This window comes from Meleagris gallopavo, chromosome 24 (genome assembly GCF_905368555.1).
Source record: "Meleagris gallopavo chromosome 24, MGAL_WU_HG_1.1, whole genome shotgun sequence".
Classification (NCBI taxonomy): Eukaryota; Metazoa; Chordata; class Aves; order Galliformes; family Phasianidae; genus Meleagris; species Meleagris gallopavo.
Genome location: NC_139427.1, coordinates 4,678,587 through 4,695,551, shown reverse-complemented (window position 1 = coordinate 4,695,551; position 16,965 = coordinate 4,678,587). Strand labels below are relative to the sequence as shown.

At 60.9% G+C, this 16,965-nt stretch overlaps 1 protein-coding gene across 1 annotated transcript; it reads right to left on the bottom strand.

Moving 5' to 3' along the window:
• Positions 1 to 91: 91 nt before the first annotated feature.
• NUDCD3 (NudC domain containing 3) lies at positions 92 to 16,860 on the bottom strand. Its single transcript, XM_085208479.1, has 6 exons — positions 16,599 to 16,860; positions 15,724 to 16,028; positions 8,262 to 8,394; positions 4,849 to 4,992; positions 821 to 1,009; positions 92 to 658 (listed from the first exon to the last, which is right to left on the bottom strand). Exons 1-6 carry the CDS (start codon positions 16,785 to 16,787, stop codon positions 548 to 550), a joined length of 1,071 nt encoding a protein of 356 aa, XP_085064605.1. The 5' UTR covers positions 16,788 to 16,860; the 3' UTR covers positions 92 to 547.
• Positions 16,861 to 16,965: the final 105 nt, after the last annotated feature.

Genomic DNA, 16,965 nt, shown 5'->3' with positions numbered 1-16,965 from the left:
AGCGTCCCCACGGGTGTCGGTGTCCCCACGGGAGGCAGTGCCGCATGAGCAGCAGTCCCCTCCAGTATCCCCGAACCACTCGCACTCCCTGTGCTGGGAGCAAGGATTTATTGCAGCCGGGGGCAGCGGGTGCTGCATCCCCCAGCCCCAGGCTGTGCGCTGGGAGGTCCCTGCCGCCCCCGGGGTTGGGGACAGGCGTGAACCCCGGGCAGGGCACGGCGTGGATGCACCCGCCGAGGGCGCAGCCGCCCGGGGCTGGGTGGGGAGGGGACGTGCACCCGCAGAAGCGAAAACCAGAAATATCCTCAACCACCAAAAATAATAATTATGTCACCCAACGAGCTCCGTCTATTCCTGAAAAACAACGGAGCCGTCGGCAGCGCGAGGCGAGGCGAGGAGAAGGGTCCCAGCGCCGGGTTGCCGTGGTGACGGGGATGGAACGCCGCGTCCCGTGCTGCGCCGATGCCGGCTGTGGATGCCGGGGGTCCCACGCCGGCTTTGGGGTCCGCCCCTCCCCGCATCGCTGCTCGGCCACTTTTCTCCGGGGTCAAAACTGCACGGCGCCGGGGGAGATGTTGAACATGGAAGGGTCGAATTTTTGGCCGCGGAACGGAGAGCCCTCGGTGTCCCAGCCCTTCTTCAGCATCTCGTGCACCTTCTGCAAAGAGGAGCGGGCCCGTCACGATGGGGCAGCCCCACACCCGCCCCTGCTCCGCTCCATGCTGCCCCACGGACGCGGGACGCAGCGCTGGCGCACGGGGACGTGGAGGACCCCCGGCAGGGCCAGGACAAGCCGTGCTCCTGGGCTGGTGGCACCTACCAGCTCATGGCTCTGCGGCTTGCCCTGCAGCTTCTGGTGGTAGTCGAAGGTGAGGCGGTCGAGCACGGCGTGCTCCTCCTCATCCACCGTGGCCATGGAGCGCTCCTTGTTGATCTTGTCGATGTCGATCTGCTCCTCGCCCTCCAGGACGGCGTTCCACCAGTACTCGTCTCCCTTGTTCAGGTTGATCTGGGGACAACAGGTGGCTCAGGGAGTCCATGTCCCACTGTGGGGACACGTCACCCCAAGCCCATCCTGCACTCCGAGCCCATGTGCGACCACAGGGACACGTCACCGGGCCAGGCCAGGGGACACAGCCACCACCACGGCCCACGCAGACACTGGGACATCACTGCCGCTGCCAGATTGCCGCCAGCCCTGGAGGGGCAGCCCGAGGGAGAGGGGGCATCCTGTTGTCCCAGGCCACCAGCCCACATCCCTGCTGCCGGGGGGCTGCGGTGGGCTTCCCGTTCTGCTGTAACTGAGCAACAACGGCGGCAGTGCGGGAGATTTATGGCATTGGCCAGCGTCTCTGCAAAGCCATCCATAGAGGCAGACAAAGTGATGTGGGCGCAGCTCCCCAGAAGCTCTGGAGGGCAAAACGGGGGCAGCCATGAAAATTCGGGAGCCGGGATTGGTGCAGGAGGGGGCGGCTGGGCTCAGTCCTCCTGGGAGAGCAGTGCTGGCACAACACCGCAGCGCGTCGAAGGCGGTGGTTTCCAGCCCGACAGCAAACCGCCTTCCATCGGCCCAATCCTGGGTGCTCACCCAGCAGTGAGCACGGGGAACACACAGCCATGGGGTGCGTGGCCACGGGGCCTTGTAGCTGGCACACAGCCCCATGCAGGGGATGCCGGGCATCAGCCCCCTCCCCGTCCCTCCGCTCCTGTCGCAGGGCTGCCAGCGGTGGGAAGAGCCCCGCAGAGCTGCAGCCCACGGCCCCTCTCCTCCTCCCACCCCTCGCACAGCCCTCGCTTTATTTACCACGTCCTGCTCCCACCCTGCTGGGAAGGCAGAATTATTCATTTCCTCGGCAGCTTTTCTGCGCCGTGCATCACTGCCGCGCTGAGAGCTTTGCAAACAATCATTAATTAACCTCTGCGGCCCACCTTGCGCATGCGGGGGAGTTTGCTGTTCCCCCAGACTCCAGGGGGAGAGAACTGAAAGTGGGACTCTCTCCGAGGCTGCAGTCCCACTTTCTAACAGAAGCCTCCAAGCACCCGCAGAGCTCCTCAGGTGTGGGTTTGGGGTTTGGGGTTTGGGGCTGGCTCGTGGTGTGGCTGTGCCAGCTGTGCCGTGCCCTGGGAGGTGGCCATGGAAAGCGGCTGCGCACCGGGAACCCCGCGGGGCTCTGCCAAGGGAACAGGGTTTCACCACAAGGACAGATAAATCTTGACCTGATTACGTTGCTCTCTGCGAAGGGAGCAGCGCTCTGCCCCAGCTCGGAGCTGCAGGGTGCTCGGAGCCTCCCGCAGGAAGATTCGGGTTCCGGGTGCCTCGCGCTCGGCTTGCACAGCTCTGCTTTGGGGCCGGAGCTGCATGAGGCCGAGCGGCTGGGGCAGGATAGGCAGCAGGGAGAGCTGCGTGCTGCAGCGGCACAGACGTGGCACTGTGTCACCTCCCATGTCCCCATATCCTGTGAGGAGGGGCCCAGTCCTGCGCTGCGGGTGCCGCGCTTTGCCACAGCACTGGGTTTCCTCCTGAATCCCAAATGCCGCGTCAGATCTGGAGGGATGCTGCCAAGGGATGGAAGTAGGACTTGGAAAAGCCACCTCTCACCACCTGCTTCCCTTCCGACATGGCAGCAGCATCCCCAGGAGCCAGCAGGGGACAGGAGCTGCTGAGGGGGCACCAGGGAACGCTTCCAACGGCGCATGGAGGTCGGGGAGCACCACAGATTGCTGTTAACTCGGCCTTCCAGCTCAGGAGATGACAGGCAAAGGCTGTAAGAGCTGCTCAAGGCAAAAAGCCTGAGCGTGGATAACAAACGTTGGAGAGAAGGAGAGAAAGAGAGGGAATGGGGGGGAAAAATCCTCAACAACAAAAATAATCCCAAAACGTGTTGTGCACAACACCCAGCAGAGACTTCTAAAAACGGCTCCCGCGAATCTATTTTCATCTCTCTTTTGACAAGTGAGCAGGCACGACAGTGAGGGGAGAGCACGGGGATCACGGCCAGGGCTGCGGTGCCGGGCAGAGCGGGCAGCTCCAAAGCCACAGCCCTTGGGCTTCTGCCTTGGTCTGGGTGCAACGAGAGCCATAAACGTACCGAAGGGCACAGAAAAATGCGCTGAGGGCTCGGCCAGCTCTGGAGTGAGGGGAAGGGAGAGGCACCTTCCAGGCAGCGAGCCCAGCGCTGGCACAACGTGAGCATGGCTTTGTTGCGCCCCCACCTCCTGCGTCCCCAGCAGGGAGCTCACATGTCCTGCAGGAAGATGCTCGCGGCCACACAGCCCGTGCTGCACAGCACAGCTGCACCACGCCGTGCTCGGGACAAGCCCAGCCTCACAGTCCCCTCCCAGCAGCTGAACCACCAAATGGCTGCGTGCCTCCTGATGAATGAACGGGAAGGAGTCGCCCGGCGCTTTCGGCTACTTTGCGCACGGAGAAAGGAGACACTCTCGGGTTGAATTACTCACTCTGCTCCAGTTACCTTACAATTCTCCCAGCGAAATTTCATCCCACCATCAATATGTTGGCAGCCAGCTGGAGATCCTCGCAACCCTGCGCTCGTGCTAATTTGAGGCTCTCGCCTTCAGCTCGGGTTGGAGATGAGGGGACTGCTCCCCACGGTCACTGCACGAAGCCCCGAGTCTCGCTCCGCCCGCGCTGCTCCTGTCCTCCTCGGGCTGTGTAACACACTGCTGATCTCAGGAACGCACACAGGGACTGCCAGCTGCCCATACACAGCCACGTGTGGGGTCAGCTCCTCTTCAACGGTGTTGCTCCTTCCCAGGATTGTGCACATGCCCAAATCGGACGGTTTTCAAAAATTTCATGTTTGAAAAATGTTGATTAATGATCCCACTGTCTCCTTTTAAACATCCTTCAGATGGCCAAGTGATGGCCCTCTCCCATAGGGCCCTTTCGGCAGCAGGTCTCTCACCCCAGGTACATCTTCAAGGCCAGGTTGGATGGGGCAGCCTGGTTTGGGACCAGATCTAGAGGCTGGTTGCCCTGCCTGTGGCAGGGGGTTGGAACTTGCTGATCCATGGGGATCTGACCCAAGCTATTCTATGATTCTGTGATCATAGAATGTTGCCTGAGCAGGATTTCCATGCATTTCCCTTGGCACTTCTGCACCCAGTGGGATTCCCACCCAAATGTCACAGCGCCTTTGGGTGCCCACCAACTGCCCTGCTCGTGACACGGGCACAAGGTGAGCGCTCTGCCTCAAAAGGACCCACTGCAGCTGCAGAACCCCAGCCCTGAGCGCTCTCCTGGGGCAGGCAGCAGCCCTGAGGAGCTTCTGAGAACATCTCTGGCTGAAAGGAGAGGGCAGAAGGGCAGCGGGTGGCAGAGCCGCACTCCCAGCACAGCCCCAGCCCCAAAGCTCACACAGGAGTTGGGCAGCCAGAGGATGCAGAAGATGCTTGAGGAACCAGGCTGATGGGCAGCAACGCAACGCCTCAGTTGTGGAACCAGTCCAGCAGCATCACCCCTCCGCCCGCATTGCTAGAGCACACCACCGACACCCACAGCCAGCATTAATTCACTGTGGGGCAGCAGATCCAGTAATGAGCTGCTGCTCCCAAACCACCACGAGGAAGACGTGCAGAAGGCAAATAGAAGCAGCTGCACTGACTGCTTCCAACAGGACAGGCAGTGTGTCAGAACCCGGGGCAACATAGAAACAAGCAGTGAGGTTTCCCCTTGCCTGGCACACATGAGCTGCACGTTGCACAGGGACAGCCAGGGAAAGGCAGTGTGGGTCGCGGCCAGCTCTGGCTCAAGCCTCCAGCTGCTCCCATTTTCCAGGCCAAGCACTGGGGAGCTGCAAGGCGAGGTGAGGAAAGGGCAGCCCTTACCAAAACGCACTTCCCTGGCTCCAGGCTCCAGAGGGAACTCTCCGTGTTGATCTTGTGTGTGAGCTTTCCCTCCATGAGCACGTGCTGGCTGCTCCCCTCCAGCACTGCCACGCGAATTGTGCTGCTGCTGATATCCACAGACACCTGGAAAGGCAGAGAGAAAAGCATCAGCAAGGTTCCTGCTTCATTTCCTGCTGCACTGCTCGAGCCGTGGGGTCAAGAGCACTCGCTGGGGATGAGAGAGAAGAACCATCAGCCTGTACAGAAGGAGGGTGGGAATCCCACTGCTGTCTCGGAGCAAACAGCTCTGAGGTGAAAGGAAACCTCTCTGGGGAGCAGCAGGCAGCACAGCCCTGCAGGGACTCACACCATGCCTCAGTTTCCCCTTACAGAAAGCCAGCTCAGAGGTCGGGTGCCCGCTTGCTGCACCCCAGCACTGAGTGGGGTACGGCTCTGCGGCGCCCAGAGCTGAGTGCTGCCCTGCCAGGCAGTCTGGGGCTTCCGAGCCAGGAGCGTGGTGCTACTCCAGCACCAGCACCAGCCCGAAGCTCCCTGGCTTTGTACGGCCCCCACGCCAAGGCACAGCCAGCACTGGGCTCCGTGCACACAAAGGGATGTGTGTGTGTGTCACCACGGGGCAAGGGGACACGGCAGCTCTGTCCCCCCTGCAGCAGCCATACAGGGAACCCTGTTGCAACCCGCTGTGAGGTGACACGGCCCCCTGGGGACACGGCAGCAGGCTGCCACTTGGTCGTGCTGCACAGCACTACCTCAGTCCCCAGAGAGCCCATCTGGTGCTGCCCTGCATGGCCAGGATGAGAGGAGCAGGACTGGAAGGGGGGGACAGCTCGGGCCCCCGGTGCTGCCAGCCCTCACCCGAGAGGAGGAGACTGCGGTGAGATTTGCCTGCATTCTCTCCCAGAGTTCCCCAGATCTTCCTCCCGCTCTGCAGAGCTCATTTGAAATGTTATTACATTATCCATTACCTAGGAGATCTCCAGTGACTCACTAGCTCCACGCAGGCAGGATGCGGGCAGAGCCGCTCCAGGCAGCGACGGCACCACGGCTGCAGGACCAGCAGCACCAGGCTGAGCTCCGAACCCGGGCTGGCGTCGAGCGGCCGGCACGGCACAGACACCCAGCAGTGTGCCAGCAGGCTCTCGCCTGGGCTGTGGATGTGAGCGCTGTGCTGCAGCTCCTCCAGGATGAGGAATGTCAGCGCCACGCGGACGGGACACGTGGACCAGGCTCTGCTCACCCCAGCTCCCCAGCCCCCGTCACACACAGGGGCACCGCCAGCAGGCCTGCGCCGAGCTCGCCGAGGTGACCCCCAAGGCACCTTTTTGGGGGGTTTCCCTCAGAGGGCTGAGGAAAGGGGTGCGACGCTGACAGCCCCGGGGAGACGCCGCAGGCACGGCTGTGGCACCGCACAGCGCAGCGGCTCCCGCACACAGAAACACCCCCACCCGCCCCCTCCAGCGCTGCGAGCACAAAGCTGGGAGCCAAGCTCGCTCGTCTCCTGCAAGCCAGGCGGCAGAGAGGCTGCTGGCGTGAGCTCTATTTCAGGGCTGGGAAGCGCGGCTCCACGGGCCCCTGCTGCGTCTCTAAGTGGATCGGGGAGGTGGGGAGCGGAACGCGAGCTGCTCCCACCCACCCCTTCTCCCCTTCCTGCTCCACGGCCACTCCGCGGAGCTCCATACAAGGAAGCCTCCAGCCTACCCGAGTGAGAAGGTGCCATAGCAACAGCCTGAATCCAAAAAGTGTCAGGAGTGCCATTCTGAGCAGCGTTAGAGCCGGACACGCTCAGAGCCCAGGGACCAGACGGGAGATCTTTAATCTCGCCTTGGCAGGCAGGAGCCAAAAAACTGATAATTTTTTTTACAAGGCGAAGCTGCGTGGTGAATGCAGGGAATGCTTCTGTTTTGCAGGAACCCGTCAATAACTGCCCCAAGCCCATCCAGCTTGAAAATTGCTTTGAACCGCCCTGCTCTGGCCTGTGACCCAGCTGGTCTGCCTGCCCCCTCCGGCTGGAGACACAGAGAACAGCTCCGAAATGAAAACCTGCCTGCAAGGCGCCAAGGGGAGCACTGGGGGAGGCAAGGCCTGAGCAGGACGTGCACTGCCAGGACAAGGAAAGGCAAACATTGGGGGCGGTGCAGAATTAAATGTGGCATCGTGGGGCTCAGGACACACCTGTGGGCACTTCGGGCAACTGGCAGCAAATGCACCCCTAAAACAGTCTGCAGGGAGGCAGGAGAGGTCAGGAAAGCGTGTCCTGTCCCAGCTCCTCGCTGCACCTGCAAGGCCCCCACAGCTCTGGGTGCCAAAGGATGGGGTGTGATGCTGGGATCTTGGCATGGGCACAACTCCCCGGTGTGTCCCCAGGCATCGTGAGTGCCATACGATGTAGAGAGGATGGAACATCCGTCTGGACGCCCCCGAGCCCTTCCAACAAACAGCCTGGCTTTGCTTTAGACACCCAGTGGGAATGATGCATCTCACGGTCCTCCTGCTGTCCCCATGGCAGCCATCACCCTCCAGCCCAGGCTGCTGCTGCCAATTACGCTCTGTTGGCACGCCAAGGAGCTGTGTAGGCTGCAGCCGGCAAGCAAACCCAAGCGTGCTCATTTCAGCTGCCCTGGAAGCAGCAGAGGAGAACGGGAGATGGGGGAGCACCGACTTCCCAAATGGAAAAATACAGCAAGAGCTGCGGGCTGGGAGTGCTGGGGAAAGCTGGGAGAGGTCAAACTCCTGGGGCCGGCACTCCCAGCCCTGTGTGTGCTCCTTGAGCTTCTCCTCACCTCAGCAAGCAAAGGTGGGGAGAAGAGGGACAGGAGAGGTGCTGAAGGACATCCAGCCACGTGCTATGCAGATGGCTCTGAGATTCACCCTCAGAAATAGGGTGTGGATTTTGGGTGACCCTGTGCAGAGACAATGCTTGAACTCTGTGATCCTGCAGGTCCCTCCTGACTCAGGATACTCTGTGGTTCTGGGACTCAGCAAGGCAAGCGATGCTCCAAGACAGGAGAAGGTAGCAAGGACACATCCCTGGTCCTTCCCCACAGCCTGAGGGTGCTCAGGAGGAAGGCCAGCCCTGTGTGAGTGCACACAGTACGCAGCCACAGTGGGACATGGAGCTCTGAGAGCTGCCTGTGAGATTGCAGAAACTGGAGGAGAAAGCATAGAAAGTACAAAGCCAAGGAACCCTGCTGGGCTCTGAGCAACGGGACGCAGCAGCAGCAGCCACAGCAGAAAAGTGGCCAGGCTGGGACTGTGGGCCCCCACCACTGGAGAGCAAGGCACGACCACATCCTGCACAAAGAGCCTCTCTGCTCCCAGCACAGCTTCCCAGGACAGCCAGGCACTCCCCAGGAAGAGAGACACCAGAAACCAAATTATTAACACTGCTTTACCTGTTTGCCTTTCACAATGTGCTTGGGCACAGGCACTTTAATCTCCAGGTCGCTGTAGTCTTGGGACCAGGCGTAGTTCTCCCGCACTGCCCCGTTGTAGCTGTCAGGGTTTGTCTGGAACTGCTCCTGTCTCCTGGGGAGGGAAGAACAAGCGAGGGGCTGAGCGTGGGGCAGCGTGGGGTGAGCAGGGAGGGTGGGAGCAGGAAGGGAGCAGAGCCCGCGCTCCGGCACCCTGCGGTGCTTCAGACTTTGGGGTGCAGCCAGGGAAAGGGAAAGGACCGGGTTGGCACCTCAGCACCCCTCACCTCACATCCGGTGAGGACGGCAATGGGACGGGTGGGGACGTGGAGCTTGGGCTGCCCGAAGGGTGCAGGACTTCAGGGATGGATGAGGAGAGATTTGGGGGGATCAGATAAGCAATCAGCAGCACACCTCCAAATACCCAACATATCTCCAGCCAAGGCATTCCCACCAGCCTCACATTCCTTTACCCCACTGCCGGGCTGTGCACCGCTCAACCCTCCTGGAGAGGGCTTGGAAATAAAACCGAATCCTTCCTAAAGCCGGCTGCGGAGCCACCAAAGAGCAGAGCTGCTCTTAACACACACCCAGCCCTTGGTCTGGGGCTGTGGGGCTTTACATAAGGGTGCAGGGGCTGTGCAGCCCCGGGGAACTGCATCCCAACACCCCCACAGCGAGGGGTGCGCAGCGGCGGCAGGCGGGGGCGGCTCCCAGCCCCGAGCATTACGTAATATCCACGGGGTTTAATTAAATTAGGCTCGGGAAGGGTCTGTGTGCACACACACACCCGCACACCTCTTTTTTTGGGTCCTTATGGGGACCGTTTTGGGGCGAGCACTGGGATGCTGCCGGCCCTACAGGAGCTGTGCAGGGTTTGCACAGCCTGGCCACAGCTCCTGGTGTCGGCGGCACCGGGTGAGCAATGTTGCGGTGTCGGGGGGGACCCTCAAGCACTTCTTTCTTTTCTCTTCTTCTTTTTTTTTCTTTTTTTTTTTTCTTGGGAATTTTGGCCTTGCTTGGCGTTCACCCATTGGGTGCCAATTGCCATGGAAACGGGGTTGGCATGGCAGCACCGAAGCGGCGCTCGCTCTGGTTGGCTCCAGATGGCAGCTTCCAAACCGCCCCCAGACTGCGGGAGCCGGAGGGGCAGCGAGGGCCGGGCACAGGCGTGGGGTGCCCTGGCTCCTGGGGTGCCCTGGCTCCTGGGGTGCCCCTTCTCACAAGGTGTCACTGGCTCCCAGGGTGCCACCAGCCCCAGGGGGGGCAGGGGACACACAAAGGGCTGCAACGCGGAGGAGCAGAGCTGTGCATGGCCTGCCTTCTGCTCTCTGCTCTCTGCTCTCTCCCTGCGTGGCTGTGAAGGGATGCAGAAAGCCATCTGGGCTCCAAAACCAGCTGGATGTCCTTCTAGTGGTTCCCATCCTGCTCTGGCACGATCCAGGACAAGGCGCTTCTGGATGTTCTCACCTTCCAGGCACTCTGCCAAGCACACGGCACTGTGGCACGCAGACACAAAGTGCTTTCACAGCTGCCCTGGGAGGACTCAGTGCTACGGAGTTGTTTCCATGGGGAGACTGAGGCAGGGTTGCTCCGTGCTGGATCCACCTCCTTGCTTTGCTCTCCCTCTGCCCCTTTTGCCCACTGCTGTGGCTCCGCTCCGCACAGATCCCTGTGAGACGCCACACATCGGCTGGGCAGCGGGGCTGAGGACAAGAGAGGAGGGTGAAAAAGCAACAGCTTTAAAACCCGGGGTTTGGCACGGCGTGCACTCGGCTGCCGGGTGGCGGGGATGGTGTGGGTGGGTCTGTGTGTTCTGTCTTGTTCTATTTTTGCTCGCCATGTGTCATTTTGGGGGAGGTGAAACCTTTAACAATGCACCGTCAAGAAGCAGCCAATCTGTTTGGTGCTCCGAGGAGCGGCAGAGCGGCCGCCCCGTCCCCCGTGGCACAGAGGCCACAAGGAGGGACCCAGCCAGTGCCAGGCACAGCAGCACGGCGGCCGGCCCCACGGCGTGTCTCCCGTCTGCTCAGCACTGACCCGCGTGCATTTCGGAGTGCCGGCGCTCTCTGCTCTCCGTGTCCCGTCCTGCGGGGCCGGCGCGGCTGCTGCTCTTAGTCAAGGTGAATTATTTAGGCAGCTTGAAGGAAAACGTGTCAGGCAGCGCAGATGAGGGGGGGGGAAGAAAACAGCGATGGTTGAAAGAAGCGGGGCTGGCTGAGGGCGAGGTGGGTGATGTGGGCATGGGGCCAGGCCAAGCTGCCCCATGAGCAGAAATGGAGGCTGAGCCCCTGCCTGCTCCCGGAGCAAGCACTGGCAATGTCCCACCACGTCCCACAAGCACATCCCAGCGCAAAAGCAGGCCTGTCCTGTCCTCCTCCTCACGGGGCAGAGAAAGCAGAGGGGTGCAGTGCTGCCCCAAAGCACCCCGCAGGGCACCAACACCCCACCTCTGCTGCCGAGGCCCGTGTGATGGTGCACCACACCTCCCTCAAGCTCGAGAGGTAGCCGAGAATGGAAAGATCTCATTAAGTAATAATGAAGTTCTAAGCAAGGAGGGGAAGAGAAAATCAGGCACAAGGCGCCCGCGTGCCTAACCCACATAAGCACGAAGCCTTGCAGAGAGCTGCGGCGTGCTGGCCGCCTGCCTGGCATTTATTGCAGCCATCAGCAGCCCGGGTTGAGGCAGGAGCAGTTCTGCAATACGGACTGCCAGGGGGAGAAGTGACTGCTCCTGCTCAGCAGCCAAGGGACAACCGGGAGCCACCCCGAGGGCAGGAAGGGCTGAGCACCCTCTGCTGTCTGTCCTGCCGGGCTGGGGCAGGAGGAACGGATGAGCTTTTGTGATGAATTCGATGAGGTTCAAATGGGAGCTCTGCTCCTGGAGCAACAGGTAGCTGGAGGTGTCAGCCTGAGACAGCCGCATCCGCAAAGCTGCAGGGATGGAAAATCCCAGGGTTGTGCTCTCTCTGCTGTTTTTGCAAGCGAGCCGAGCAGGAGCCTCCCCCCACCTCCGGATTTAACATTTCTCAGCACCAAAACATCGGGTGTGTGGCGCTCGGTCTCTCTGGGTTTTGCTCCACTTAATTGGGTCTCGGCAAAGCGCTGAGCCGGCTGCGGACCAGCCTGCTGCTGTCAGCTCCGTGCAGTAAACAAGTGCTGCCATGCAGCCGCTGTCGGCACAGGGCTTCTGTGGGCTGTGCGTGGGGGTTGGTGGGGAGGAGCCCACATCCATGGAGGAAGGAGGGGAGAACCCCACATCCAGGTGGGGCTGGGGAGGGATCCCCAAATCCAGATGGGAGGCTGCCTTTCCTCCCCAAGCCGTACAGAAGTGCTACAAGCCCACGACGACCCCGAGCCACGGGGCTGCAAGGCGCTTCTCCAAACGCGGCTGGAGCTGGCAGGGCTCACTGAGCACAGCAGAGACACACCGCGCCACGAGAGGTGGCCAACGCCATCTCCTTCACCCCCAAATCAACGGTCCCCACACGCCAGGCTGGCTCTGGGGGCCCTTTCGCCCCAATACCACGCTGTTAGGGCGCAGAGAGCGCCCAGCATCTCCAGCCAATGCCTTTGCCACTCGACTCTACAGCTAAACTCCAAACCCACACCACCTACCGCATCCAAAAACCCAATTCCAACGCTCCCCAAGGTTCCCCACGCACGGCAGGGGGTGCGTGGCTCTGCTCTGTCAGCCTGCAGCGAGGGGCTCGCTCCTTTCCAGGCTCACGCTCTTCGGGGGAGCTTTTAGCCTTCACTTTTGATTTCCCAGTTATTTATGGAGCCATTCAATAGAGCCAACTTGCTGCCATTAGGGTGGCTGAAATGCCACCGCCAGCTCACAGGAGAGCTTTGGAGTCGTCACCAGAGGGCTAAATTTCACTACTGCTGGGAAATTTAGGTCAAGGACAGCAGGACGCGCTACTGGTAGGCAAAGTCCCCTCGGATCCTCGCTGCTGGCACAGAGCTTACACAACCTTGGGTTGGAGAGGTCTCCGAGGGACTGCTGCACCAACACAGCACGCCAGGTTCAATTCCAGCTCCTGGAAAAGGGGACCTGGCTGAGCGGAGCTCAACGGCCCCACAACCGGCAGCGCCTCGGGTCCGTCCCCGGAGAGCAGCGCGGTGCTAAAGCAAGCAAACAGAGTTTTCTTTTTTAAATAAGAATCAGGCACACGCCGTTCCCCGGCCTCCAGCCCTGGGATTTTCTGCTTGTTAAGAGAAAAATTTATAGGTTTTAATTTAGTTATTTTTGGTGCAGGGACCTAATTTTGGAGCTCAGTACCTTGGTAGGGCAACCAAAGCCCTGAGCGATCGGGTGCGTGACAGGGGAGCTGACACGGCGCTGCTGATCTCAGCAAGCACAGGGCTCTGCTTCCCCATTACAGCAGTGAAAAACTGGGCCCCAATCAGACCCTCAGCAGCTGCGAGGGGCTCGTTGTAGACACAGGAATGGGGCTGGGGGCATCTCGCCTCAAGATCAGCCATTCAAAATGATGCTCTGCCAAGAGCTGAGTTCCCACTGCTGCAGGAGAGGGCGGGTGGATTGAAATAATTCACTCCCCCGTGTGAAGCCACGGCCTCTGTGCTCTGCAGGGAGGACTCAGCTCACAGAGAAGCTTGCCCAGGACAGCCCAGAGGTGAAGAAATGGGGTAGGAAGGCAGAACCCCACACACGGAGCATCAACGAGCGAAGACCAGGAGCACAAAGATACTCAAATGAGGTGGGGTGAAGCAAATAAGGGCTCTTAGCTTGAAAAAGGAGCCGAAAGGGGAATGGGATGAGCAGCACGACTGCAAGCATCCAGGAATAGGGAGGTGGAAGCCGTAATGAGGTTTGTCGGGGCCAAGTCTCAAGGAAGAAAAGAAATCCACGAGAAATGCCACTCCAAGTGCTCTCCCTGGCACACAGAGCTGTGGGGTCACAGCCTGCTGGGGATGAGAGCCAATGGAGCATCACAGGGCTTGTTTGCTTCTGCTCCCCTGGCCAGCACCAGGGCTGGAGGCTGGACCTGGGACCAAAAGGAGCTCGCAGGGGCTGCCTGCATTCCCCACTCAAACAAAGCCGTCTTCAGTGCCTCTGGGTCCCTTCCAGCCTGAGATGCTCCGTGGTGGAAGCAGCTTAGGAGAGCAGGAGCCTCAGCAGATGGGTGGATGCGTCTTGGTGCAGTTTTGCTGGCACAATGCAGGGCCATTCTCCTGCCTACAGCACAAGAAAAAGCTCTGCAGGTCCCAGCCTGAAGGGACAGTGATGGAGTCTCATACATGTTCACCCCTTGCCTGCTTCCAGCAGCTCTGTGCTTTCTGCCTGCTCACCACCTTTCTGAGGACACTTCAGCATCCTTCCACCCTTCTCAGAGATCCTTCTCTGTGAGAATGCCCTTCTCTGACAACAAAATTCCACCTGCTCTTTGCAGGTTCCTCTGCTGCCTCCCCAAACAGCACAGAGCTGCCAGCCTGGAGCACACGTGGCCACAGCACCGAGGAGGCACAATGAGGGGACACAGAGCTGCCACAGCCTCACACCAGGCTGTGAGCAGTGAGTGGCCACAGGACAGGAGAAGAACGCACCCCAGGTTAGGGCTGGGAGCAAGCAGCAAGCATTGGGATGACAGGAAGCAGAGCGCCGGGGCCAGGCTGTGCAGTGCCACACGTGGGCTGCTGGGCTCTATTTTAAATGCTGCGTGGCAAATATATGCAGGCCGGGTTCCAAGCTGGGGGAAGAGGAGGGCGCTGGGTGGCGGAGGTGTGCTGAGCTCGGAGCTGAGCTCAGGCTGTGTGGGACAAGCAGGATCAACCTGAAATGAGCCAGGGAAGGCAGGAGCAAATGTGGTCCTCAGTGGAGCCATGGGGCAGCCCCACAGCAAAGGGGAGCCAGCCACATCACCCCATTTACAGGTGGGTAAGGGAGGCACCTGCCGAGGAATGAGCCAGCCACGTGCCTCATCCGTGCGCAAAGCTGAACACGATGCAGGCTTGGTTTTGCTCTTCCTTTCCCCTGCAGCCCTAAGAAAGCTGCTCCCATCCCAAGGCTCCCAGGAGCGCAGCAGGCTCTGATGGGAGCTGGCAGATCTGGGCTGGTACCTGCCCTACATTTCCACAGCAGCGAGGTTGACAGAATGAGCGAGTTTTTATATAGATTTGGGTGGCGATGCTTTTCTTTACTGGTTGAGGAGGGGGGGAAGGGAGAAGGAAAATATTTTTGTTTAATCTCTTTTCTGCATTCTTGCTGCTGGCGCTGCATGTTATTCATGCGCCCCTCGTATCCAAACGGGCGGCTCGGGGTTTTGCTCAGGAGGGGTTGTGCAGAATTAAGCAGCTGGCTCAATTATTAATAGCCTGTCGGGGTGCCCTGGATGCCGGCTGCCTTTCGGGGGGGCTCCAGCGCCCCCCAGTGGCACCACGCACCAACTACAGCAGCAACGCGTTGCCCGCTCTGTCCTACTTGGATCCCGCAGCCACGCTGCCCCATTCCCTTCCCCAACCCAGGCTGGGAACACGCAGGTGGCGAGGCAGAAGAGCTCTGTCGGCTCCAGCAGGGCTTTTTTTGGCTCGTTAATTCCGTGAGGACTGACGGCCCCACGGACAAACTTTCCTTCACAGGACAACAGAACGTGGCTTTTCAGGTGATACCATTTTTGGCTTCTGGCTTATTTTTACCCCACGTAACGCAGGTCAGGCTGGTTGAGCTCAGCACAAGACCTTCTCCTCATTCCCACCTGATCAAGTTGCTGGGCACCTCCCCCTCTCACTCCATTCTCCTCTCTGTCCATCCTATCCCAGTCCCTCCAGGACCTGGGGCTGTCACACATCAGTGCAGGACCCAAGGGCTTTGCCATCTCACCCTGGCAGGGAAGGGAAGCTGGCTGGCAGCAGCCCTCAGACACACTGGGAGGACTTTGGAGCAAGGACGTTCTTGAAGCACGAGGCTGCTTAGCCCAGCTTGAAAGCCACTGAGTACATAAAGCTCTGTGCAGCGTCTGATGCAGCTTCAAAGCTGGCTCTGCTTTGAGCTGAAGGCTGCGCCAGAGACCTCTGGAGCTCCCAAACTGTGTGCACCCAATGCTGACGCTGGCCTTGCCATCTGCCCATATTTAGTACGAGAGTGACCTGCAGAGCACCCATCCAGCTCTGAGAGGTCCCACCACACACGTGGGGCACAGACCCCAGGTTTCCATGAGGAAAAGGCTGTGGAACAGTATCTGGATTTCCCAGAGCTGCTGCGGTCAGCCCCCAAGAACAGTGACCCCAGTGTGCACAGCCCCAGCACACAGAGACACGACGATTCCCCTGCCCTCAGCACAGCCAGAAAAAACCCCAAACCGCCAGCACAGAACAGAGTTCTGCCTCCCACAGGGGATCAGATCACACAACTCCTCCTCCCCCCCACCCTGCCAGTCCCTGTCAGCGGGGGGAGGAAGGCAGCACAAGGGAAGAGCCTTACGTGGGCAGCTCGGCAGGTGAGGGCTGCACAGGGGCAGCTGCCCCCGGGGGCTCTGCTGGCACGGGGCTGGTGGCTGCCGGGCTTGTGGGTGCATCCTGCAGCCCCTCCGCACCCCCTGCATCCAGCGAGGGCTCGGCCTCCTCCGTTGTCTCTACCTCGACTTCATGGGCGGCCGGGGCCACTCTCACCCTCTCGGCGGAGGCGGCAGCTTCCTCCTCCTCCTCCTTTTTGCGGAGCTTTGCCTCCAGCTCCCGGCGCCGCTTCTCGTCATCCTGCCGGGCCATCCGCTCAAAGACTTTGAACGCCTGCAAGAGAACAAAGCTGGCTGTCAAGGAAAGGAGGAGCACATGCTTGGGGCCCTTACTGCTGTCCCTCCGGTTGTGGATGTCACCCAGCCCACTCCCTGCACCTGCACTCTCAGGAGAGAGACCTGGCCGCAGGGCTTTGCTGTTTCTGCGAGAGGCTGCCAGCTCCTCAGCAGTGCCACCGGTGGGACACGCCGTGGGCAGCTCCCCAGGGTGGCTGTGAGCTCCCTCAGCTGGCTCACGTGAAGGAGCAGAGCAATGGTACGCGGATCACGGCGTTTTGAGCCAGAACTGCCTGCTTCGGGCAGATAAAATCCACTTGGAGAGAGAAAACGCAGCTCTCCCCGTCCTGCAGCGTGAGGAGCTGTGTGCCCAGGCCCAGCCACCCCCAGCGGGAGGGAGGTGACGTTTCTCCGGGTGACACGCGGGAGGACACCGGAGCAACGCTCTGCCGCCTCGCCCCGGCCTGGGACCGCGCCTAAGGGACGCTCCGAGCCCCAACACCCACGGGAACGCGGCGGCGGGGACGCGGCACCGGCACCGAGAGCGGCGAGCGGGGCCCGGGGGTACCTGCAGGGCCATGGCCTGCGCGGCGCCGGGCGGGAAGCCCAGGCGGTCACCGGGCCGCAGGAGGAGGCGGTAGAAATCGGTTTTGCGGTAGAGGAAGCCGAAGAGGACGCGCAGGAAGTCGTCCACGTTGCCGACGTGCTGCAGGATGCCGAGCAGCGCCTGGTCGTACATCTCGGTCAGCGCCTCCATGGCGGCCCCGGACCGCTGCCACGGCAACCGCCCGCCCGCCCGCGCTTCCGGTCCGCACGTCGCGCCGTTTCCGGTCCGCCGCGCTGCTCATCAGCGCTGGGAACTGCGCCGCGCTGAGTGGTTCCGGGGAACGAGAGTTCCGGGCCGCGCCGCTACAACCCGAGTCCGCACCTGCGGT

Bases quoted from the DNA above. Each gene is read 5' to 3' on its own strand.
- NUDCD3 (XM_085208479.1), bottom strand. From the start codon at position 16,787: ATGGAGGCGCTGACCGAGATGTACGACCAGGCGCTGCTCGGCATCCTG. The intron at 8,395-15,723 runs GTAAGGCTCTTC...TTCCCTCCCCAG, and splicing joins TCACCTGCCGAGCTGCCCAC to GAGACAGGAGCAGTTCCAGA. The intron at 1,010-4,848 runs GTAAGGGCTGCC...TGTTGTCCCCAG, and splicing joins AGCCAGGGAAGTGCGTTTTG to ATCAACCTGAACAAGGGAGA.